Source organism: Dama dama, chromosome 10 (genome assembly GCF_033118175.1).
Source record: "Dama dama isolate Ldn47 chromosome 10, ASM3311817v1, whole genome shotgun sequence".
In the NCBI taxonomy this organism is placed as follows: domain Eukaryota; kingdom Metazoa; phylum Chordata; class Mammalia; order Artiodactyla; family Cervidae; genus Dama; species Dama dama.
The window spans coordinates 26185657-26211337 of record NC_083690.1 but is presented as its reverse complement, the minus strand read 5'-3'; the positions used below and the strand labels follow the sequence as shown (position 1 = coordinate 26211337).

Sequence of the window (25681 nt, the reverse complement as noted above, 5' to 3'; positions counted from 1 at the left end):
AGTTTTATTGGCACAAAGTCATGTTCATCCCTTTGTGTACTGTCTATGGCTCCTTTGTGCTAAAACAGTAGAGTTGAATAGTTGCAATAGAGATCACATGGCCTAACCCACAGAGCCTAAAATATTGACTTATCTGGTCCCTAACAGAAAAACTTCCCATCCAGAAACAGACCTGATTCCGTGTCTCTCTTGCTTAAATTTCTCCAGTGCTGCCCTTTGCCCTCTGGTTGAACTCAAATTTCTTGGTGGGCTTAGAAAACCACTGCCCTCTGATCTTCTGTGCTCTGGTCCTGCCGGCTGCCCTCGTGTGGGGGGTTCACGCTCTCCCCAGCACTAACAGGCCTATGGTCGGTAGACAAAGCCCTGCCTTGCTTCCTGACACCTGTCCTGCTCCCCCCTCACAGGCCTCCTGGGAATGGTAGCCCACATGATGTACACGCAGGTGTTCCAGGTCACCGTGAGCCTCGGCCCTGAAGACTGGAGACCCCATTCCTGGGACTACGGGTGGTCCTTCTGGTAAGTGGCTTTTGACTCTCAGACACCAGAGCCCTGAGGCATGCTGGGACTTTAGTAGCTAATTCAGTTGAGAAACAGAGGAAGGTGGGACTCAGGGAGGGGAAGGGGGGAAACTCAGAGTCCAAAGATGCTTTGTGATCCTAGAACTGAGGCTGGCAAACTCTAGTCTCTGGGCCAAATCCAGCCCTGTTTTTCTGCAACTAAGGATGATTTTTACATTTTTAAATGCTTGAACATGAATCAAGAGAAGAAGAATATTTTGTGACATGCGAAAACTCTGAAACATTCAGATTTCAGTGTCCATAAATAAAGTTTTATTGGGACATAGCCAGGCTCATCGTTTACATATTGTCTACAGCTGCTTGCAGTCTAGAGTAGCAGAACTGAGCAGTTATGACAGAGGCTGAATGGCCCACTGAGCCTAAAATATTTACTATCTGGCCGTTTACGGAGACAGTTGGCCAGCCTCTGCCTGAGAGGCTGCTCTGGAAGTAGAGACAGAAGCTGTCAAGAGCCTAGTGAAGGGCGCTGGATGCAAGGAGCAGGGACCAGCACCTCAGAGCGTGGTGTAAGAAATAAAGGCAGACTCAGGATTGTTTGGCTTGGGAGTGATGGAATCCCAGGCCTAAGTAAGCAAGAGGAGTGTATTAGTTCATGGAACTGAAAAGTCCAGGTTGGTAGTTGTGGGGTATGGGGGGAATGGATTGTAACAGGAAAACCCACCCACCTCAGTCCAGTCAATAAGGGAACACATTGGTTCCTGTAAATGGAAAGCGCAGCTTGGCATGGACTTCAGGGAACGTTTGATCCAGAGTTGCTGTGTCATCGGAGCTGAGTTTTCCTCCTCTGTGGTCACCTGAGCGTTGCTCACTCCCCGTGTTGACTCTGTCCCTGGGTGGGCTTCGCTCCTGGTGCTGAGAAAGCTCGTTTGAGGCTGTTGCTCCTTCCTTCACATACAGGAGGAAAAAGGGCTCTTTCCCTAAGCTTCACTGATGTCCCCCCAACCCTCCCTCTGATGAGCTCAACTTAGGTCATTTTCTCTCTTCTGAATCATCACCATGGCTGGGGGAATAGCATGAGCTGATTGTCTCAGCTGGGCCATTCTTCTGGAACAAGGAATGAGTCCAACACTCCTAAGTGGTGAGTGAGTGGAACAGATGCTAAGTGAGCTACCACGATGTCTGCTTCAGGCACAGCTGGATCCAGGTGGTCAAGTGATTGATCAGGAACCCAGTCATTCTCTCCCCACTTCCGACCCCATTCTCTTTGTGTCAGCTCTACTCATACGCAACTTTTCCCCAGGTGGTAGCAAACTTGGTCACCAAGCCCAGTTCTGGGCTTGCATGCTCTGCTGTGACTTCAGTCGTTTTTGACTCTTTGCGACGCTATGGGCTGTAGCTCGCCAGGCTTCTCTGTCCCTGGGATTCTCCAGGCAAAAATACTGGAATGGGTTGCCATGCCGTCCTCCAGGGGATCTTCCCAACCCAGGGATCTCTAACCTCTCCTGCAGGGGCAGGCAGGTTCTTTACCTCTAGCCCCACGTGGGGAAAACTAGTTCTAGGCTTACATGTTACAAATGTAGCAATACCAGAAGAGAGATGGCCTCTTTCCAGTATTGCCAGCCAAAATCCTGGATATAACTTTCATTGGATTAACTTAAGTCACCTGACCATACTGCAACCAATGATTTACACCCCGAGGGGACTGTTCTAATTGGTCCGGCCTGAGTCACTTGGTGCAGTGGGTGGGGTTGCCCCAACCACACTGTTGGACAGAGAGATGGAGGAGAGATCCTCTAATGGGAAACTGGGGTTGGGGCATGAGTGGGGTGAGCTGTTATCAAAAGGAGGACTGTGCCCTGGAAAGACAAGTGACCATAGTCTGTTCCACAGGGTATCCGTGGTCTGGTTTTGGACCTTAGGGACCATTCATCCACTCAGGCATTTAACACATTAGCTGAGTGAGCACTTATTCAGGGGCAGCTGGTGCTGGGGCTCCTAGCTACTGAGGGTTCAGCAGTGGCTGAGACAGCGTTGTAACAGGAGTACAACAGGTAGACACGCTGTCCATTGAACCATGCTATGATGTTTGGGTGGTTGGGGGGAATCACAGACAGCCATGGAAGCACAAGAAGGGGTCCCTGACCCAGCTTCCCTTGGGGAGGGTCCTCAGGGGAGAATCTCATCAGACAAGCTGGTGGAGGAGGGAATAAGGTAGCTGCTGGACAAGGGGATGGCAGGTGCAAAGACTCGGCAGTGAGAGAGCATCTCTGGTAGAGATGGTCAGAATAGAGCAGAAAGAGCTGTGATTAGGACCAGTGGGGACTCCTGCTGTATTTCTGCTCCTTCCCACTCTCTGCTTGGCCCCGCCCTCTTAAAGCTAGAGTCCTGTGCCTTAAAGCAGAAGTCCCCAAGCCCTGGGATCTAATGCTTGATGATCTGAGGTGGGGCTGATGTAATAATATTGGAAATAAAGTGCACAATAAATGTAATACACTTGAGTCATCCCCAAACCATCCCCCTACTTCCCGGTCCGTGGAAAAATTGTCTTCCACAAAATCAGTCCCTGGTGCCAAGAAGGTTGGGGAGCGCTGCCTTAAAGGGACCTTGACTGGCCAACACAGACCCCGATCCCTTTAAGTAGAACAGTTGTAGGGGAATCAGCAGTAGGGAACCTCACAACAGTGTGTGAGGCAGGTGGTTCATGGAGGGGAAACTGAGGCACAGGGAACTTAAGTAGCCTGTCCAAGGTAATCCAGCTTGTGAGCAGCAGAGCTGGGATTTGAACCCAGACAGTCTGGTTCTGCAGTCTACGGTCTCAACCTCTATATTCTGGAGAGTGTGTGTGTGTGTGTGTGAGCTCAGTCATGTCTGACTCTTTGTGACCCCACGGACCGTAGCCCACCAGGTTTCTCTGTCCATAAGATTTCTCAGGCAAGAATACTGGTGTGGGTTGCCATTCCCTTCAACAGGGGATCTTCCCGACCCAGGGATTGAACCTGAGACTCTTGCATCTCCTGCATTGGCAAGCGGATTCTTTATCACTAGTGCCACATGGAATATCAACAACCTCAGATACGCAGATGATACCACCCTAATGGTAGAAGGCGAAGAGGAACTAAAGAGCCCCTTGAGGAAGGTGAAAGAGGAGAGTGAAAAAGCTGACTTAAAACTCAACATTCAAAAAACTAAGATCATGGCATCTGGTTCCATCACTTCATGGCAAATAGACGGGGAAAAAAAATGGAAACAGTGGCAGATTTTATTTTCTTGGGCTCCAAAATCATTGTGGATGGTGACTGCAGCCCTGAAATTAAAAGATGCTTGCTCTGGGGATGGGGTAATAGAGAGATCATGTGTGTTTAGCACATGACACAGGTAAGTGCTCTGGAAACGCTAGTTTTCCTAATGTTACTGATACTGACATGAAATTTAACACTCACAATAACCCCCTGTTCTATATGTAGATGCTGAGACTCAGAAAGGTTGGGTCACTTGCCCAGGATTCAGAATCTCCTCCCGCCACGGGCCTCTCTTTCCAGCTTCCGCTGGCCCTCCAACCTGGCGGGGAGCCCAGCCTGCTGTGTCGGCCACAGGAACCCTTCTTCCTCTGGAAGCCAGACCTCCTGCCCTCTTCCTCAGCTCCCCCTGGGCTGGCCTACTGGGGGGCACCCAATTCCCATTTAACTTATTTAAGGCCAGGCCCCAGCCTGCAGCCCCTATTAGGGCTGATCCATTTCTCCTTGTCACCGAGGCCCGCAAGATGGATCAGCCCCATTTTTCATCCCTCGCATCTGGGGCCTTGCCAGGGCCGTGCAGTGTCATCTCGCTTGTTTAATATGTGTGAGGCCATTTGTCAAAATTCTGCCCCCACCCCCCACCAGGGAGGAGGCCAGCTCCATGGTGAGACAGCGCCAGCCTCTGTCTCCTGGCCCAGCTGGGGTGGAATAACCCCTGGGCTTGTAGTCCGGCACTTCTGAGGAGCTCAACCGATCTTGGGGACCAGCTTTCGAGAGCCACGTCTGCCCAGGAAGGTGAAGTTTCTGTGGCTGAGCGTCCGCCAGCCTGGGTTCAGTCCTCACTTTGCTGGCTGGCGCTGGGAACTTAGCTCAGGCTGTCAGCAGGACCGGCTTCTCAGGCATGGTGGCAGGGTCCCTGGAGAGTGTCCCAAGAGCAAGCATTCCCAGAGATTCAAATGGAAGCTGCAAGTATATTTTCTGAGCCTGCCTCAGAAATCACTCAGTGTCACTTCTGCTGTGTTCTGATGGTCAAGAGCAAGGGATCGGGGCCAGAGGCAAGGATGAAGGGCTGCACAAAGCAGGAATCCCAGGAGGTGTGGCTCGGGGCCGGGAGGGGGCATTAGCACAGAGAAGGTGCTCAGTGCGTGTTTTGTTATGAAAGGCAAGTGCCCCATCTTCCCTGAGTCTCAGCGCCTTCCTCTCTAGAGCAGGGATCATAGTACTGCGGGTCTGATGGTGTCCTTGTGAGCACCAGGTGGCACCCAGCTCTCAGAGTGCTTAGACACCAGAAGTGCTCTGTAAGTGGCAGTGATTACAAATGGTGATAATGACACGGGGGCCTTTGATAATGCCATGCTGGCTTTTTGAGAGGCACGTGATCCAGATGTCCAGAGGAGGGCATCTGGTGGGCATGCAGGCAATCCCTTGCACTCTGTTCTCCCCAGTCTCCCCAGACTTGGTTCCCAGGACTTTAGTGTTTCCTCGAGATCCAGCCCTGACTGCACCTTCTCCTTACTCCCCGACTCCCCTCCCCGAGTCTACCCCCTCACACACATTAAGTGGAAGAATCCCATCCCTGCCCTGTGCCCCAGGCCCTCCAGCTCTCCTGCCTGCTACTTTTTTCAGCTCTTTGTCTTAACTCTCTGCAGGTCCTCCTGTGACAGTGCCAAGGCAAGCCCCTGGGGACTGGGGTCGTAGGGACGCAGGCTGCTGCTTGGCTTGGGGAGGGGGTGGATGAGGCCAAGGCCAGTCAGCACCTCCTTTGTCCCCGGCACGGCGGGACAAACCCCGAGCTGTTCATTCCTGCCATTGACCCCCACTTGGAGGGGTTGCCATGCCCACCTGTGGGATGAGGACACAAGCTCAGACAGGGCAAGAGTCCAGATCACATAGTTTCTGTGTGCTGGGCACAGCCTCAGAAGATACCACGTTACATGCAGCCCAGGGCTGAACCCAGCCTGTAGATATTTGTTTGACCTGCCACAGTGTTGTATTATTAAAAATTGCTTTTATTTCTGAAATTCAAATTCGTAAGAATTTGACATAAAAATCCAGGTTTCTGGCTTCTCTTGACTATTGAAAGATATGTCCGTGCCTAAGCCACATTGCCTCATGGCAGCAGGCAGCTTCAGCTGAGTAGAGGCTGCCCCTTTAGATGAATCACCTGCTTTCCACTTTACCCCAGTCCCCACTGCTCCCTATTGCCTTACCTTATCCACACTTTCCTCATTCGGTCATCTGCCTGACCCTGCAGGAATTGGAGTGTGTGACCCTTGCTTGGAATGTCAACATTTCCTGATGATGATGGGAGAATGGAAAGCTAGGATCACTTTCTACTTTTGTTTTGCATTTGGTCAAAACGGAGAGAGATGGGAAAAGGGCCCCTCCTACCCTAGCATATACAGTGAGACCCCCAGCCCTGAGCATTGACAGAACGCTTGACAGAATGAGGGCTGGGGAGCTTACCATCATGGAGTTGTAGATTATAAACGCTGGATGCCCAGAGAGGTTAAGCAGTTTGTCCTGGGTCACACAGCAAAGGAGTGGCAAGTTAGGCCAGGTCCCAGGAGGGTGGCGCCTCTCTGTTTGCTTCTGGGGCCCATCTGTGTGTCATGTGGTGGCCTCACTACCGCCCTCCTCTCTTCCTCTCCCCTCCTCTTCAATCTCCCTGACCCTGTGGAAACAGCAATCTAGCCCTTTCCCTCTCTGGGGACCCCAGGCTGCCCTGCCCTCTCTGCATTTCCGCAAGTTGACCCCTTGCAGTGGGACAGGGGGTTTCTGGAAGAGCCTTGGCTACAAAGAGCCACTGCAGTGGGTGTTTGCTGGTGTTACCGAGAGGCTGTGTTGGTCAGCGGAAAGCTCTCACTCTTACTTGTATCCCTGAAGCAGGTGGCACTGGCCTTGTTTTCTGCAAGACCAGAGTGGGGAGAGAGCAGTGTGGTGCCCAAAGGTACCCTGATGCCATGGTGTGGACCAGCTGGGCCCCCAGAACCTGCCGGCATCACCTCTGGGTCTCTTCATTCATGGGCACCAAGGGTGGCCTAAATTAGTAGCATTTGTGCCTTGTCCTGTCCCACATGGTGACTCTGTGCCCATCTGGCCTGAAGGTGGGCAAGGACTGCCTTCCTCAGTGACCAGAGGACAGAGAGTTCACTGACAGCCACCCCCACTGCCCGCCCCCCCATCAGTATCACAGTGTCCACTCTGTCCTTGTCACCAAAAACCAGGTCAACCACCCACGTACCTCACTGTACCAGTCCAGCCACTTAAGCTGCAAACCCCAGCAGGCATTCCGCCCTCAAGGTCTTCAGCTTGTGCTTAGTGTGTGGGCCTGGGAACCTGGGGGTTTGGGCAGTGGGGAAATTGAAGACTCACAGATGCAGTCCTGAGCCCGTCACCCACATCAACACCAGAACATGGGCTTCTGTCGTGGTCTAGTGGTTAAGCATCTGCCTGCCAATGCAGGGGACACAGGTTCGATCCCTGGTCCGGGAAGATCGCACATGCTGTGAAGCAACTATTGCCTGTGCTCCAAAACTACTGAACCCGCGTGCTACAACCACTGAAGCCCCTGTACCTAGAGCCTGTGCTCTGCAACAAGAGAAACCACCTCCAATGAGAAGTCCGTGCACCACAATGAACAGTAACCCTGCTCACTGCAACTGGAGAAAGCCCATGCGCAGCAACAAAGACCCAGTGCAGCCAAAAATAAATAAAATCAAAAGAAACAAAAAACCATCCTGCGGCTCTACCGTACTTGTGCCAAGTTTAGGTCTTGCCTTACCGGACTGTAATAAGGCACCCAACTGCACCCCCACATCCAGCTGGACTGGCATCAGAGTAGAGAGCTGTGGCTTTCACCTTGCTTGACTCTAATAAGCCCCATGCACCTCCAAGTGTCTGTAGAAGTCACATGGGGAGCCTGAACTCCCTCCCAGGAGGCAGTAAGAAGGTGCCCCTCCCCATCCCTGCTGAGGTGGTGTCAGAGGAGAAGTGGTGGAGAGTCAGGGTTGTCACCACTGCTGGGGAGGTGGGTGGGATGATGAAGTCATTCCTTCCCCTGTGGTATCAAGTGGAGGCAAACTGGGGAGCCATAATGAGCCATTCCTGCCCTTCCCAGCCAGAGTGGTAGCTACAGAGGCTTCAGGGGGTCAGAACTAATCACCCCTGCCCAGCAGTAACCAGGAAACTTTCCACCTTGAATGTCAGCGGTGGCCCAGTGGGAAGCCTGGATTTCTACTCCTACCTGGCAGTTACAAGGCGGTGTTCCCCCTTCCTTTGTCAGAATGATGTCAGAGCAAGTCGGCTAAAGCAGAAGGTTTAAACAAGATCCAGAGTCTCATAAAAAAAATACCCCAAATCTCAAGGTTGCCACTAAAAATCACTGACCATATGAAAGCTTGGGAAAATCTCAGCCTGAAAGTAAAAATATACTCCACAGATCCCGATACTGAGTTAACAGAGATGTTACAATTATCTGAGAAAGATTCTAAAATAATCATTATTAAAATGCTTTTGCAGGCACCCTTGAAACAAATGAAAAAAATAGAAAGTCTTAGGAAAGAACTAGAAGATGTAAAAAAGAAATGAGTGGAAGTTTTAAAACTCAAAAACACAATAACTGAAATAAAAAACTTAATGGGTGGGCACAACAGTAGACTGGAGAATCAGAGGAAAGAATCAGTGAACCTGAAGATAGAAGTTACCCAATGTGAACAACAGAGAAAACAGACTTTTAAAAAATGAACAGAGCCTCAAGGATCTTTGGGACTATAGCAGAAGATCTAACATTGAACTACCAAAAGGGAAGAGGCAAGAGTGTGCTGAAAAAGTACTCAGAGAAATAATGGCTGGAAAAGTCTCCAATTTTGTAAAAGGTATAAACGTAAGAGTCAAACTGAGTGGATAGCCAAACAGTATAAACTCAGGATAAGTTTGTCTATGAACATCATAGATAAAATGTTTTTTAAAAAACTAAAGTCAAAGAAAAAAATATTGAAAGCAGCAAGAGTGAAATACTACCTTAACTGTGCTCTGACATGTATGACTCTTTGTGACCCCGTGGACTACCAGGCTCCTCTGCCCGTGGAATTTTCCAGGCAAGAACACTGGAGTGGATTGCCATTGTCTACTACAGGGGATCTTCCCAACCCAGGAATTGAACCTGTGCCTCTTACGTCTCCTGCATTGGCAGGTGGATCCTTTGCCACTAGTGCCACCTGGGAAGCCCTCCTTAGCTGTGTGTGCTCAGCTGCTTAAGTCGTGCTATGGATTGTAGCCCCCCAGGCTCCTCTGTCCGTGGGGGTTCTCCAGGCAAGAGTATTGGAGTGGTTTGCCATGCCCTTCTCCAGGGCATCTTCCCAACCCAGGAATTGAACTCACATCTTTTTACCACCCCCACCTCCCCCAAATTGGCAGACATGTTCTTTACCACTAGCATCATCTGGGAAGCCCTTAACTGTAGGGAAAACCAGTTTAAACGGGGGGTTTGGCATCAGAAACAATGGAGCTAGAAGGAAGTGATATGATGTTTCAAGTGCTGAAAGAAAAAAACCATCAATTTAGAATTCTGTTTCTAGCAAAAATATCCTTTAGGAAAGGGAAGGAGGAATCAAAACATTCTCAGAGGGAGGAAAACTAAGAAAAGTTGTTGGCAGACCTATCCTGAAAGAATGGTCAAAAAAAGTTCTCTAAATAGAGAAAAAAAATTTAAGAAGAAATCTTGGAACATTAGGAATAAAAGAACATTTTTACTTTTCCTCTTGAGTTTTCTGTCATGCATGATGATTGAAGCAAAAATTATAACATGGCCTGATGTGGTTCTAAATTACTCAGAGGAAATATTTAAGGCAATTATATTATTAATGGGAGAAGATTAAGGGGCATAAAGGGAAAACGACATGATCATATCAATCAATGCAGAAAATTTTTTGACAAAATTCAACATCCATTCATGATTTTAAAAAACTTGCAGAAAGCTAGGAATAGAGAGAAACTACTTCAACTTGATAAAGAGCATCTACAAACACCTACAGCTAACATTATACTTAATGTTGAAAGATTGAATGCTTTCTCCCTAAGACTGTAAACACCACTGTTGCTCAGCATAGTGCTAGAAGTTCTTGCTAGTGTAGTAAGTCATGAAAAGTAAATAAAAGGCATAGAGAGTGAAAAGGAAGAAATAAACTACACCTATTTGCAGATGACATGATTGTCTATGTAGAAAAATCTAAGAAGTCTGTGCCTCCCCAAAATGCCTAGACCTAATAAATGAGTTCAGTTTGGTGTCAGGATACAATATAAAAATAGAAAAAAATTATATTTCTATAAGCCAGCAAAATCAGTTGGACAACAAAAGTAAAAAATGCAATATCATGTACACTTCAAAAAGTGAAAGAGACATAAAACATCTATAGGATTTGCATGTCAAAACCCACAAAATGCTAATGAAAGAAACCAAAGAAGATTTAAATAAATGGAGAGATATACCAGGTTCGTGGTAAAGATGTTGATTCTCAAGTTGGTATAGAGGTTTAATGTAATTCCCATTAAAATCTCAGCAATATTTCATGTAGGTTTAGACAAGATTATTCTAAAACTTGTTAGGAAAGGCAAAAGAACTAGGAGGGCTAAAACAATTTTGAGAGAGAAGAATAAAGTGGGAGGAATCAGTCTACCCAATTTCAAGACTTACTATTTAGCTACAGTAACCCAGACTGTGTAGTATTGGTGGAAGGATAGGCATGCAGATCAATGGAACAAAATAAGGAACCCAGAAACAGACCCACACAAATATGGCCCACTGATTTTTGACAAAGGTGTCAATCCAGTCAGTGGAACAGGGAATAACTTTTTCAACAAATGATACTGGACCTATTTGATAGTCACAGGCAAAAGAAAAAAAAAATTAATAAATCAGCCTTTATCTAAACTCCTTACCTTATATAAAAAGTAACTCAAAATAGATCATGGCCCTCAATATAAAATGTAAAACTATAAAATTTTTAGAAAAAACATGAGAAAAATCTTTGGGATTTAGACCTGGCAAAGAGTTTTTAGACTTGACATCAAAAGCATCAAAGGAAAACTTGATAAAATGGAGTTCATCAAAATTAAACACGTTTCCTCTGTGAAAAATCTTGTTAAGAGGTTGAGAGGATAAGCTACAGACTGAAAGAAACTTTTGGAAACCACATATTTGACAAAGAACCAGTCTCTAGGATATAGAAAAACACTCAAAACTCAATAGTAAATAACAACAGCAAACAATCCAATTAGAAAGTGGGCAAAAAAAAAAAAAAAGTGAACAGCCATTTTACCAAAGAGGACACACAGATGGCAAATAAGCAAATGAAAAGATGTTCAACACCATTAGCCATTAGGGAAATGCAAATGAAAGCCCCAGTGAGATATTTCTATATGTCTCTCAGAATAGCTAACATTAATAAATAGTGACAACACTAAAAGCTGGTGAGGGTGTGGAACAACTCATACATTGCTCTAGGAATTCTGTTCAGCAATATAAAGGAACAAACGCTTGATACACACAACTTGGATGAATCTCCAGAGAATTATGCTGAGCAAAAAAAAGGCAATCCCAAACATACATATTGTATGATTCCATGAATATAACATTCTTGATGAGTGGCTGCTGGAGGTTGGGAAGCATGTGGGTGTGACTGTAAAAATGGCAACAGGAGGGATCACTGTGGTAATGGATGAAAGCTTTTTGTATCTTGATTGTATCGATGTCAGTATCCTGCCTGATACTATACTTTTAAGGTATTACCATGGGTGACTCAGATGGTAAAGAATCTGCCTGCAATGCAGGAGATGCAGGTTTGATCCCTGGGTTGGGAAGATTCCCCTGGAGGAGGAAATGACAACCCACTCCAGTACTCTTGCCTGGAGAATCCCATGGTCAGAGGAACCTGGCGGGCTACAGGCCATGGAGTTGCAAAGAGTTGGACATGACTGAGCAACCAACACTTTTACCTTTTTACTTTCGCCGTTGGGGGAAACTGGGAAGAGTACACAGGGCTCTCTCTGAATTATTTCTTACAATTGCATGTGAATTTATAATGATCTCAAAATAAAACATTTAATTAAAAAGCAAGGAATAAAAAATAATAGATAAAAAGACACAAGAGAAGTACAGGGTGTTTTGAGGACTGTGGTGAGATTAAATAGGCATTATGTGATAGAACAGGGCTTCACTGATGGCTCAGTGGTAAAGAATCGCCTGCCAATGCAGGAGGCTCAGATTTGATCCCTGGATCGGGAAGATTCCCTGAAGAAGGAAATGGCTACCCAATCCAGTATTCTTGCCTGTGAAATTCCATAGACAGAGGAATTGGGCAGGCTACAGTCCATGGGGTCGCAAAAGAGTCGGACATGACTTAGTGACTAAATGACAACATGTGATATTAATAGAATTCAATGCTCCACCTTGGTCAGGTCCTCACAGTTGAGAGTTAGACCTGTTCAGTTAAGATCCTTGGTTATAAAGACTAGAAAATCACTTCAAAAGGAACTTATGCAAAAGAAGGGAATTTATAGAAAGTAATTGTATAAGAACTTTTGTTGCCAATGACAGAAACCCAATTCAAACTGGCTTGAGGGGGAAAAAAAATTCCAAAAAAGGAATTTGGGCTCCCACAATATAATTGCAAGTCCAGGAATAATGGCTTCGAAGATCTAGCTCCTTTTTGTGGCTCTGCTTCCTTCTGAGTCTGCTTCATCCTCAGCCTGCGGGGTGGCGCCTTATGGGCTCCAGCAGCTCCTGACTCAAATCTCACCAGCATGGTACCCCAGGAAAAAAGATGAACCCTGTTTTCCAATAGCATAAGCAAAAGTCCTGGGGTTGAGTCTCAATAGGCTGACTTGAGTGTCCAGGCTTGTCCCTGAATTACTGTGGCTAGAGGGAAATGACACTCATTGGCCAGGCCTGGGTCATGCAGGCACCCCTGAAGGGTGGGGGTGAAGCCAGCCCCACACAAATTGCATCACCAAGGAGAAGGGGAGTCATGGTCCCTTTACAGAATGGGTGCTGGTCAGGCCAAACCAACAGACATATACTCATGGAATTCCAGAAATAGGCTGCTTCTTCATTTTCCATCCTCAAGCATGGGTGTCCATCACTCTAGTTCAAACAGACATCCCAGATTAAGCTGGAACTTTCAGATTCATTGCTCAGAAGAGAGAGTATCTGATTGGACCAGCGTTGGCCAGATGTTCAGCTCTCCTCCAATCATCTATGAACAGTAGGGTGGGGTCACCTACTGGGTCCTTTGATGGACAGGGCAGTTCTTAAAGGGGCCAGATGGATACTCCAAAGCTGCCTATTATAGATGCTCAGAGTTTCTGGAAGATCTAAATTAGTTCCTGATAAAAGAATAGGGCAATCTACTAAAGCAGGGGTCCCCAACCTCCAGGATCTAATGCTTGATGATCTGAGGTAGAGCTGATGTAATAATACAAATAAACTGTATAATATGTATACATAATGTGTATAAGTGTATAAAATGTAATAATATTTTTGAATCATCTGCAAATCATCCCCCCACCTCCAGTTGGTGGAGAAATTGTCTTCCACAAAACTGGTCCCTGGTGCCAAAAAGGTTGGGGACCACTGTTAACTAAACAATTTGGTGATAAGGGGTATATGATGATGGGGGGGGTGGTCCCTGAGAAAAAAGGCTGAATCCTCAGGGTCCCCCTTGTTTTCCTTCTGGGCACTCCAGGGCTGACAAGGAGAAGAGCAGTGGGTGTGGGAGGTGGACTGCGCTGACCTTGAGGAAGGCAGGGTGGTCATGTGAAGACACCCAGTGGGTGGCAGGCGAAAGGGGAGGCTGGGGGCCCTGAGACAGTGCAGGCTTGGGAATGATAAAACTGATGTGGGGGAAATCAGTTATTAGGGAAGAGACTGGGAACTAGGGACTGTGAGCCACACCAGGCGTACCTGGAGCGAGGAGGGTACCCCCCTCCTTGTTCTGCGTGTTACTGCATGGTCTTGATCAGAGGAATCGGGCAGGAATGTCTAGAATGGGCAGGCGGGCAGAGAAGACCAGCACCCTCGCCAGCTGACTCTCCTGGCTCCACAGCCCGCTTCCTTTCTTTCCAGATGTGGATAGGACAGGTTCTCCGGCTCTGGTTGGCTCGACATCCACATCCGATGAACGCAGCCAAGAATCCCCAGCTGTGCACAGAAGGAAGTGTGAGCCGAGAGCCTTAATCTAACAGAGAAAGAACTTGGAAACCAAGACAGCTAGAATGGGTAGTCAGGATGTTGATAATAGTGATGACAGTGATGAGGCAAACCTTTCTTGAGAGCCTACTATTTCCAGACCCTGTTCTAAGACACTTTAAATGGATCCTCTCCTTGAATCCTTGTGACAACCCTGTGACGTGGTACTCTGGGGTAGACAGGTGAAGCACCTTGGCCAAGGTCACTTGTGAACAAGGGTAATTTAACTCTCATGAGTAACCAGGTACCAGGAAACTGGCTTCCATCCACTTCCCCGTCATCAACTCCAATTAACTTCCTGATACCCCTCACTCTGGCACCCTACACTTTGTGGAATGCTTCCTGTTGCCTCTTGTCTCTATGTCTTAGCACACGCTTTTTGGTCTTCCTGGAATGCTGGTCCCCTGGCAAACTCTCACTCATCCTCCAAGACCTAGTGCAAGCATGGTTGTGTTCCGGTCAGTTTCCCTGATGCCAACCTGTGGATGGAATGACTCTTGCCTCCCAGTACTGAACTCCGTCGTGTCTGTATCACAATATCCAGACAGTGCTGCCTCCCAAGCCAGACCGGGAGTGGGGACCAAGGCTTGCTTCTCTCTGCGGCAGCCCTGATTCAGGTCTGGATGTCTGGTGGGTGTGGTTCTCTGTCCCCTGCCCACCCTGACTGTGGCATCTCTCTCCTCGTCTCTTGGCAGCCTGGCGTGGGGCTCCTTTACCTGCTGCATGGCAGCCTCTGTCACCACGCTCAACTCCTACACCAAGACGGTCATTGAGTTCCGGCACAAGCGCAAAGTCTTTGAGCAGGGCTACCGGGAGGAGCCGACCTTCATAGACCCTGAGGCCATCAAGTACTTCCGGGAGAGGTCAGTGCACATGGGGTCACCTCTGGCCAACACCGGGAATCGGAAGCCCAAGACCCAACCTCAGTGGCCACAGGACTCCAGTTGAAAAACTAGAATGGTTGGACTGAAGTGTTCTGGGGGGTCATGGAGTAGAAGGGGCAGGCCGGGTGAGGCAGAGTTTGGACTCCACTATGTTGAAATTTCTGGGGTATTTAATATTTTATGGGGCATGAGGTTGACTTTGTTTGATGTGATCAGAGCCTGAGAAATTAAGAAGGGAATCAAGTTTGAGTGTTTGCTCTTTGGCTCCATGATTTTTGGAACCAAGGTAGGGTCACAGAGATGCTGAACTAAGGTGTCCTTCTTGGACTCTGTCATAGCACCAAGTGAAAAAAGGACTCAGCATGAGATTGGTGATGACAGACAGAGGAGGCCGCCTCAAAGTCAGGGACCACATCTGATCACCTGAGTCCTTACAGACCAGCTGGGAACAGAGGAGGTGACAGTGAATGGTGGGTGGATGTATGGCTGGATGGATGATTGGGTGGATGGATGATGGAAGGATATACAGATGTATGTGTGTATATATGGATGGATAGATGGTTGGGTGGATATATAGATGTATGTATGGATGGATGCTGGATCAATGATGGATGCTGGATGGTTGGATGGACGATGGATAAATGGATGCTGGATGGATGGATGCTAGATCAATGATGGATGCTGGATGGTTGGATGGACGATGGATGAATGGATGCTGGATGGATGGATGCTGGATCAATGATGGATGCTGGATGGATGGTTGATGGATGAGTTGAAGGACAGGCAAGTTGTTATATTTCCTTGGACCATCCTTTTAATAAACTACCTGTACCCAAATCTTTAATCATAGTCTGCTTTGGGGGTGCTGATTGGACATGCACTAATGCCTTTAAGTGGCAGGGAACAGAACATGTCTCAGGACTGATGACAGAGTCTGAGGAGGAAAAGAGGGAAGGAGACTGTGAAGCTGGGCAGCACTGAGGAGTCGGATTCTCCATGGGGCACATGGAAGCGTTTCAAGCCAAGAAGTCTCATGGTGGGGGCCCCACAGGGACCATGCTCTGACCGCTACAGACCCCTTCATCTCTCCTTTGCCACCTGAGCCTCCTTTCTTGTCTCTGAACACTGCAAGTTCATCCCCACCTCAGGGCCTTTGCACCTGCCATGTCCCTGCCTGGAATCCTCACTGGCTGGCTCACTAAGGTCTCAGCTCAGATGTTACCTGCTCAGAGTGGCCTTCCTTAATCACTTAGTCTAAACTCACACACACACACCCATACACCCTCCTAGTCCCTTCTTTATCCCATTGCTGTTTTTTCATAGCACCTACATAACCTGATATTATTCTATTTGTTTATTGGGAAGATCCCCTGGAGAAGGGAATGGCAACCCACTCCAGTATTCTTGCCTGGAGAATTCCATGGAGAGTGGAGCCTGGCAGGGCTGTAGTTCATGGGGTTGTAAAGAGTCAGACACGACTGAGCGACTCACACATACACATTGGTTTAATAGTTTGTAGACCATGAGGTCTGGAGGGTTCTGCTATCTTCTTTCCCACTATGTTCTGAGCACCAAGTACTGGACCAGGTACCTCATAGGTGCTCATTTAACATCTGGGGGTTAGTTTGATGGGTGTGTATGTAATTGACTGACTTCTCTTTGGAGACCTCAGCCTGCCAGCCTGTAGGCGTTCAGCCCAAGCCCCACCATCATCGGGCAGATACAGCATCTTGTTCCTATATCAAAGTCTCAGGTCATGTGTCCAGGTCCAGGCCAATCGGTTGTGCCCAGGGAACTCAGGACAGCTTGGCACACAGGCCCGCCTCACCCATGGCTGTGGACAGAGCGCGTCCACCAGGAAGGTGGCGATGACTGGTGGAGCGCGGGACTCATAGTAGACACTCAGGAAATGTTTACAGCGGCCAGTGAGCAGCCTGGTGTTGAAAGTGGCCCCATTATCACTGCCTCTGTGTCACCCCGGCTGTGGGAGAGCCCGGGGCATCCGTAGACGTCCTCGTTTTGTTGAGGCGGAAGACAGGACCTCTATGCACCTCATCAACAAGAAGCTGCCGTTTGCTGGTCCCTCATCGCTCAGGCCCCAACGACGTGGGAGAAGATAAATGCTTCCCAGCATATGTGTGGAATATCACTTTACACGTTCATAACTTGAACATTATGCAGAGGTTCATCAAATTTTATTTCCCTTCCTCTCCAAGGAGAACATTTCAGCTTAGCTGGGCTGTTCACTTTTTTTTTTTTTCGGTGCCTTCCCTACAAAGAGCTCAGAGCCCACAGACAGATGTCTGCTCAGATCTGCAAGGGGCCCAGCTGCAGGGCTAAACTCCTGCAGGGGCCAGAGTCCTTGAGACCAAAGCCAGGAACATGAGAGAAGAGATCCTTGACCCCACCTGCCCATGTTTCTTAATCCCTGGGCCCCAAGGGGTGGCTATGGGAAGAACAGGGGTTTGGGAGTCCCCTGACCTGAATTTTCCAGTTCTGTTGCCTGACTGCTGTGTGACGTGGGGCAAGTAACTGAGTCTCTCTGGGCTGGTTTCTTCTCACCCACGGTAGGAGAGAGCCCAGAGCTCTCAGCATCTCGGGAAGCTTCAAACTGGATGGCCCAGGAAAGGTGGCTAGCGCAGTGTGTGGCTTAGGAGGGCATTTCATCTGTGGCTTCCTGTCCCTTCTGCTACTGATACAAAGTATAAAACTCGGTAATGACGAGCTTAGGACAGGGCCCAAGACAGTGCAGTAGACACTGGGCATCTAATAATCATGTTAATAACCACAGCAATTGGGTGGGTGCGGTGTCAGGCGGGCTGTGAATACAGAAGAGGGGTATGGGGTCGGACATGTCTGGGAGAGGGTGCAGGTTTTCTCAGATGACGCCCCCTGCCCCTGCCATTCCTACCATCAGGAGAGGAGCCCCTGACTGAGGACAAGATGGGCCCCTGTGGGGGTTGCTGGGGCAGGAAGGCCTGGACTGCTGCCCCACCACCATCACACCCCACCCTTGTCCTGTTGGATTTTTCTTTGCAGGAGCAGAGGTGTGATTGGGCAGATTCTAAACTGTTTTTCAGAGTTTCGCAATGTAGTGGTGTGTGGAAGAAAGGTATGGGTGTGTGTGCACACGTGTGTGTAGGGGCCAGTGCGTCCCGTGTGTTGGGCTTGTCAGGGAGGCTGAACCTGCACGTCCTGACTCTGAGCAGCCTATGCCAACTCTGAGAAAGATCTGGGATTAAACCCTCCCAGCCTCACCCTGCCTGTCGGCCCCAAGGAGGGCGGCTTAATGGGGCCTCCCAGGGGAGGGGCGGAAGCTGCAGGGTGAAAAGTTAAATATTTGCAGATAGGGGCTTTCCTGAATGCTTGATGTTCAGATCTGGTTAAACAACACGGGAAGGAAATGAGACCCTGTTGGATTGGACTCCAGGGGGAATTCAACTGAGCAAACATCCCGCCTTCCTTGGGGAAGCTGCAGGGGGTGGGTTCAGCTCAGTCAGTCCAGTTCAGTCGCTCAGTCACGTCTGACTCTGCGACCCCATGGACTGCAGCACGCCAGGCTTCCCTGTCCAGCACCAGCTCCCGGAGCTTACTCACACTCATGTCCATTGAGTCGGTGATGCCATCCAACCATCTCATCCTCTGTTGTCCCCTTCTCCTCCCGCCTTCAATCTTTCCCAGCATCAGGGTTTTTTCAAATGCGTCAGTGTTTCACATCAGGTGGCCAAAATATTGGAGCTTCAGTTTCAGCATCAGTTTTTCCGATGAATATTCAGGACTGATTTCCTTGAGCATGGACTGGTTGGATTTCCTTGCAGTCCAAGGGACTCAAGAGTGGATGGGTGGGAGCAAGCAAAAGCCTGGGGCTTCAGGGAAGGCAGCTTCTCCCTGCTGTCCCCACGCTGCCCTGCCCCAGGATCAGATCTCCCAGTCATCCCCTTGCCCCTTGCCCCTTGCTCCGAGGCACATGGTGCCCATCCCGGTCTCTGAACTTACAAGTTCATTCGCTTTGTTTACTGGCCTCCTCCCACACATGCGCAAATGGCAGGCGCACGGCTCTTTCTTGGCTCTCGCTCCGTGGCTGACACCTGGAACCACACGGGCTCAACAAGTTATTAACTCCCCGTAATAATTATATTGTTAATTATGGTGGTGCAGTTCCCCCTCCCCGCCCCGCCCCGTTCGAGGGCCTTGCCTGTACACTCTCACTCAACCCTGTGGAAGACGCGAGGAAATAAACCCAGGCTGGAATAAACCCTGCAATTTATTAGCTGAGTGTCCCCAGGTGAATCACTTCACCTCGGAGACCTCCAGCCTCTTCCGTCACCTGCCCAGCCACCTGGCTCTGGTCTACGGAGTGCAGCAAAACACCCTGGGTGCTGCGATGGGGTCTCCTGGAGGTGACTCCAGGTGGGGAGCTTGGCACCACCCTGGGGGAGGCAGAGGATAGAAAAGCCTTCACAGGTGAGGTCCCGAACCAAGTTTCTATTTATTTTTATTACTTATTATTTAGCCTACCTGTGGGATCTTAGTTTCCTGACCAGGGGCTGAACCCAAGCCACCTGCATTGGAAGCACGAAGTCCCAACCGCTGGATCACCAGGGAAGTCCCAAGCCAAGTGTTTAAAGGCAGGGCCAGTACTCCTGGCCAGGCGGGTGGGAGGTGGGGGGACATGCTCCCAGGCAGAGGCAGCAGTGAACAAAGGCCAGACAGGCGCCAAACAAGGCTATTTAGGAAAATCTAAGCAGTTTGGTGTGATTTGAGAGTGGGGAACTGGTGGGAGTCCAGCCTGGGTGGCTCATCTCTCACCCTCCTGCAGTGTTTGGGGTGGGGTGCTGGCCCAGGGGCAGATTAGATGTTACTGGGGTGAGAAGGTGGCATGGGGACCCTCCCCAAACCTCCGTCCTGGGTGCTAGGCCTCATGGGGCTCCCTGTTCCTACCTGGGGAAGCAGGTGGACATAAATCATTTTTCGCAGCAGAGGGCCACCCCTTCTTTACCCATCCCTGGGACCAGTGCAGAAAGGGCCACAAAGACCCCATTCCTCGCTGGCTCTGCTCTGGCTCCTGTATGCAGGGAAACTTTTTGAAGGGCTGGTCTCCACCTCCTCACCTCCCACTCATAGCTTGACCCATTGCAAGCTGCTCCCCACCCTCATCTCTGCAGAAAGAGCTTCCAGCTGCCCCGAGAATGGGCATACCCCCTTCCTCCTGTCCACTCTCTCCAAGCTCCTACCAGCCACTCTTCCAGGTGCTGGGTGCACTCTCCCAACCCCTCCTCCCTGTTCTGTTGAATGGTGATGCTCCCAAGATCAGTTCTAGGCCCTCTTTTGACATTGGCCTTTGCGGTCATGCACGCACCAGGACTTTTGTGTTCTTGGGCCCCTGCAGACCCCTGGCCCCACATCCAGCTGCCTCTTTGGTGTTTCCACTCTGGATTCCCACAGGCATCAAAAATCAACATGGTGGGACTTCCCTGGTGGTCCAGTGGTTAAGACGCCGCATTCCCAATGCAGGGCACGCGGGTTCAATCCCTGGTCAGGGAACTAAGATCCCACATACCTCGTGGCATTGCCAAAAAATGATAAACATGGCCAGAACCCATTTAGGATGGTCTCCCCCCAAATTGGGTCCTGTTTCACGTCCCTCTCCTTTCCTTCTCTCTGTCTTCCCTGAGTAAGCAGACGTCTATACATCTTGCCCTTCATATCAGGACACCCCAAATCCAGTGCTTTCCCCTGTGGGTGGGTCACTTCTCTCCGTCTCCACTCCCGTCATCCTCATCCAGGGCGGCAGCTCTCACCTACTGGAGGGTGCTTTGCCCTTGGCATCTTTCTTCCCCCAGCAACCAAAGTCTCTTCTCTCTGCTGATGCAATCAGGATGCCCAAACCCTAATCTGTCTGCTGAAACACCCCAGTGCCTGCCCCCCAACAGCCCCAGGACAAAGGCCCAGCTCCTTGTGGTAACTTACAAGCCTCACCATGGACTGGCCCCCACCCCTCCCTGCTCAAGCCTCCCCTCCCCTGGAAGTTTCCCAGACAGGTTGTTCTTCTGCTTCTGTTGTAGCCTCAGGACAGCTGTCCTCTTCACCTGGGGTGCCCCCCTTCTTTGTCTTGTCAATTCTGGGCCTACAGATCTTACTTCAAGTATCCACCTTTTTTTTTTTTTTTATCTTTTGGCCACACTAGAAGTGGTATTTTAGTTTCCTGACCAGGGATAGAACCCGCATCCCCTGCACTGGAAGTACAGAGTCCTAACCACTGGACTGCCAGGGAAGTCCCTTAAGCATCCATTCTGAACTGGATGGAATCCCCCATCCATTCTCTTCCAGCACTGGCCAAGTGTGCAAGCCCCACAGGGCTGGGATGCAAGTCCACTCCTTTTTAAATTCCCGAATATGGGTTGGATGGAGAGGGTGACAGAGAGCAGAAGGGCAGAAGCCTCTGGGGCAGGTTACTAGCCAGTCTGTTGGCCAAGGTGACCTTCGCCCTCTGGGAGCTGCCACTGGATTTGCTTGTCCATCCTTTCCCCCCATTGCTGCCGCCGTGCTGAATGGCACCCTGCTCAGGTGGGCCCACCTCTGTGACTGCTTGCCTGGTCTTTCTCATTGTCCCCAAGGCTGGACTGAGGAAGGGACTTCAGAGATAAGTCAGGTCTAGAGGTTTCCATGTTGTCGGGGGCCCCTGAAGCTCTTGAAGGCGGGGCTGGGATTGGGGGGTGGGTGGGAGTTCCATTAATGCTAGTGATCGTTTTTCTGAGTAATAATTTGTAGCCCATGCAGTTCTGAAAATAATCTCAAGGTGCTAATGTCTTGAGGTCTCTTTTTAAAACCCAATTTCAGAGATACGGGAGGTAAAACTGTCAACCGCACACAAAGATCAGGGGACGGTGCTGGCACTGTGGATATTTATCTTCCCTGTATTTTCCGGATGTTCTGTATCGTGAGCTTGCTTACAAAATGGCAAGAGAAAAAGAAAAAACCAGAGAGAGGCTCTTTCTAAAAAATCCATTTATTTCCCTGTCTTAGAATGGCACTTCTAATGGGATGTTATAGGATATTAATCTCCTACGCGTGGTCATTTATTTGCCAGATTTTCTTTTAATTTCATCCTTCATTCCATCATCAGTGCATCGTTTAAAAATCATTGTGTTCTTTCTCCCCTGTGACTGTTTCTTAGCCGTTTAACCTCTGAGACGTGTCCAATCACAGCTCCCTCTTCCCCGTCTTTTTCCACTCTCGCTGCTTGAATATTACTTCTCAGTAATGCCTTACACCTTATTTGTCTTTATTGGGGTCCTTTGATGCCACTGTTTAGTCTCAAGAGGGGCGAGATCCCCAGAAATTGGAGATGGCGCTGTGGGAATTTCTGGACTCTCCCAAGATTCACTTGATAACCAGCCCTTCGTGAAAGGAAAATAAAAGGCACAGAGTGGTCCTTGAGATGGAAACAATCTTGCAGGACAGCTGCTTCCTGACCTTCACCTTTTCTCCAAGTATCAGCCCAATGGAGAAAAATGAGAGGTGGGGAGACTCCAGGCGCACTCCTACCCGACCATCACTACTGCCAGTTCTTTTGGTGATTCTCATTTGTAGCTGGGACTCTGGGGAGGGCACAGAGACCTGCACCCAGACAACAACCTAGGACACAGAAGGTGTTTGAACTGATGCTTCCAGGAGGCTCACAAGTGCCCAGAGCCCATGGTCTAATGCCTGGTTCCTTAGATGAGATCTGGGGACCAACAGAATCATCCCCACCTGAGAACCTGTTAGAGTTCAGACTCTCAGGCCCCACTCCAGACCTATGGAACCAGAATCTGCATTTTAAAAAGCTCCTCAAGTGATCTGTGGTTATTGGCACATTTGGGGAACGTTGGGCTGGAGGACAGAGCGGATGCAGCCCCGGTTATGGGTCAGAAGAGGCCCGTGGATAAAGAAGAGGTCTGCACCTCTGTGCTGCTCAAAGTATGGTCCCCAGACCAGGGTGCATTTGCAAACACATCCATGATAAAACGAGAGAAACTGAGACACGTGTTTGGAAACTTTCACAGTGAGTTGACATCGCTGGTACACCCAAGCTTGCTTTTTTTGTGTGTGTGTTTTCATTTCATTCTCCAACAATTCATTTTTATTGTATTTTATTAAAAATTCGGTCCAAGGTAGGTTGAAAATTAAAGGTGGGGGGTGTAAAACCTACCTCTTTATCAGATGATTTGAGAAGCACAGCGCATAGACTGCCACCTTATACCAGGAAGTGACTGGAGATTTGGGAACCAAGCCAGCCTGGGGCAGTGAGAAAGCGGCTGGCTTTGAGGAGGACACGGAGCAGGCATGGTGGGTGGAGGGCAGGCTGGGAACTCTGTGCTGGGAGGCTTGGGACGCTTGCCACAGCAGAGGTAAGACCTGGTGGACCCCTTGCCAGGGTCTCAGCTGCTGTGGCCACACTTGTCCCTGGAATAAGATGTGCAGGTTCCGGGAGTCTCCCTGCAGGACAAGACGTGGGTTCAGACTCTCAGATCCTTGAAGCCGCCCTGCTCCATCACTCGCCTGCCTCCTTCTCTCCAAAGAGCAAATGCCCAGATTGCAGATCCTGTGGGTCATCGATCAGTGACCATGTAACAGGGTAGGCACACCCCTCACCATCCTTTTACACACCTGCTGGCAGTCCTGGGAGGGCCCAGGAGTGCCCGGCCCCACGTTCCATGGGACGTCACAGTGCCGGTGTACCCAGGGTGGATCTGGTGGAGCTTCTGCCAGCCAGGAATCTGCAGGGCACAACGGAAGCATGCTTGAGCTCCAGAGACCGATAGACCTGAGTTCAAATCCCTGCCCTGCCACCAGCCCGCTGCCCCTTCTGAGCACTGCTTCACCCCCTGTGCCCCCTGCTGACCCTTCAAAGTGCTTATTTAGATTCATGGGTCACCTCTCACATTACCATCAAAACACAAAACAAAACAAAACCTATCTTCAGAAAGCATGTACTGTTTCCTGGAGGAAGTTGTACTTCAAATTAAAGAAGATAGTCATCTAGGGACATCTGAGTAATTCCTTTTCTTTTAACGCAAAGCTCAGCCTTCCTGGATGAACCCCGTGGGCTGCTTGTAGCCACAGCTTGCTCGTACTCACGCTTAGTCGCTAAGTTGTGTCCAAGTCTTTTGGGACCCCATCGACGCCCCCCCCCCCCCCCAGGCTCCTCTGTCCATGGGATTCTCCAGGCAGGAATACTGGAGTGGGTAGCCATGCCCTCCTCCAGGGGATCTTCCCAACCCAGGGAAAAATTGAACCTGTGTCTCCTGCATTGTTCTTCTCCTCAATTCCTTGCCTCCCTACTGCCCCCGGCTTCCCTCCTTTCTAACGTCCCTTGGGATACTTTTTGCCATCGTTGTGCTGGACCCCAACACTCCAAGTGGAGAAGAAGATTAACTCCATCCTTTTTCTGAGTTTAAAGTGTTTGCGGGGGGACCAATGATGAAACAGATTGAAAGTCAGTAGGGCTACTCTGATCTGACCCTCCCTCTATGCCGGATCCTGGGCGCCCATCCTCACAGCAACCAGTGGGGCCGTGGTGTCTGTCCTTGTGGTCATTCCCATCACCACTGTTCTGCCAATGGCCTTGTAGAAAATTCCAGAACACAGAGATTCAGAGCTTCCGGTGAGTTGCCCATTCATAGCAGAGCTGGACTCAACCACAACCCTGCCTTCCTGCAGGGCCCAAGGTCTCAGTCGTACCCAGAGCATCTCTTGTCCTCAGGGGTTTCCTGCCAGGAAGCATGGGGTGAGGGGGCGAAGGGTCAGAGCTCTTGCTGTAATTGACATTGCTGGTACACCCAAGCTTGCCTTTTGTGTGTGTGTGTGTGTTCATTTCAATCCCCAGAAATTCATTTTTATTGTATTTTATTAAAAATTTAGTCCAAGGTAGATTGAAAATTAAGAGGGGGAAAAGCCCAGCCTTTATCAGATGGTTTGGTTAAGACGTCTTCGAGTTGTCCTTGTGGGCCCCAGCCCAGCAGGAGCTTTCTAACAGGCAAGTATTCTCATATGTTAACTATTGAGCTCTGGGCCTCTTAGCAGCAAGATTTGGGTGTCCAGGAAGTGGGGTACCATGCCAGGCACAGTGGTTCTCTCCTTAAACATCAGCTCTAAGACGGCTGCCAGGACCCTGCAGACCTGTTATTTTCATTGGCAAACCTGGTGGAGAGGGCCGCGTTTGTGCAAGGAACTAGCTCTTTCCAGAATAGCCTCTCAGCACGGCAGAAATCAGGCAGACCCGGGCTGGATCCCAGCTGCCTCTCTGAGAGGCCAGCATGTCCTTTGTCTTCCAGGATGCAGCCCCAGCATCACTTCCTCCCATGAAGCCTCTGCTGGTCCCCACGCAAGTGGATCTCAACCCTGGCTGCACATTGCAATCACCGGGCAATTGAAAACTCCCCTGGTGATGTCAGGGGACCTCCATGTGGAGAAACACTGGCTAGACCAGAGGTTATAGCTCCAAGAAGCTAGTACATAAGAACGTGAAAATGTCGGCGCTCAGTCATGTCCGATTCTTTGCAATCCCATGGATTGTAGCCTGCCAGCCTCCTCTCTCCTTGGGATTTCCCAGGCAAGATTATTGGAGTGAATTGCCATTCCCTTGTCTAGGGTATCTTCCCGACCCAGGGATCGAACCCAGGTCTCCCGCATTGCAACAGATTCTTTACTGTCTGAGCCACGAGGGAAGCCTGTAATTATCTGCCGAACAAAATGGCCCTTCATTTACATATCATCTGCGGCGGCTTCCACCTGCAAGGGCGTTTGAGTAGT

The 25681-nt window shown here is 49.5% G+C and overlaps 1 protein-coding gene across 2 annotated transcripts in view; it reads left to right on the top strand.

Annotated features, from left to right (window-relative positions):
* Positions 1 to 25681, top strand: part of GSG1L (GSG1 like) — a 249972-nt gene that overhangs the window by 206456 nt on the left and 17835 nt on the right. For both annotated transcript variants that reach the window (XM_061153996.1, XM_061153995.1), the window contains 2 exons: positions 405 to 516; positions 14696 to 14863. In XM_061153996.1, coding sequence (XP_061009979.1) covers positions 405 to 516; positions 14696 to 14863 — 280 coding nt within the window. The remainder of the gene's footprint in view (positions 1 to 404; positions 517 to 14695; positions 14864 to 25681) is intronic.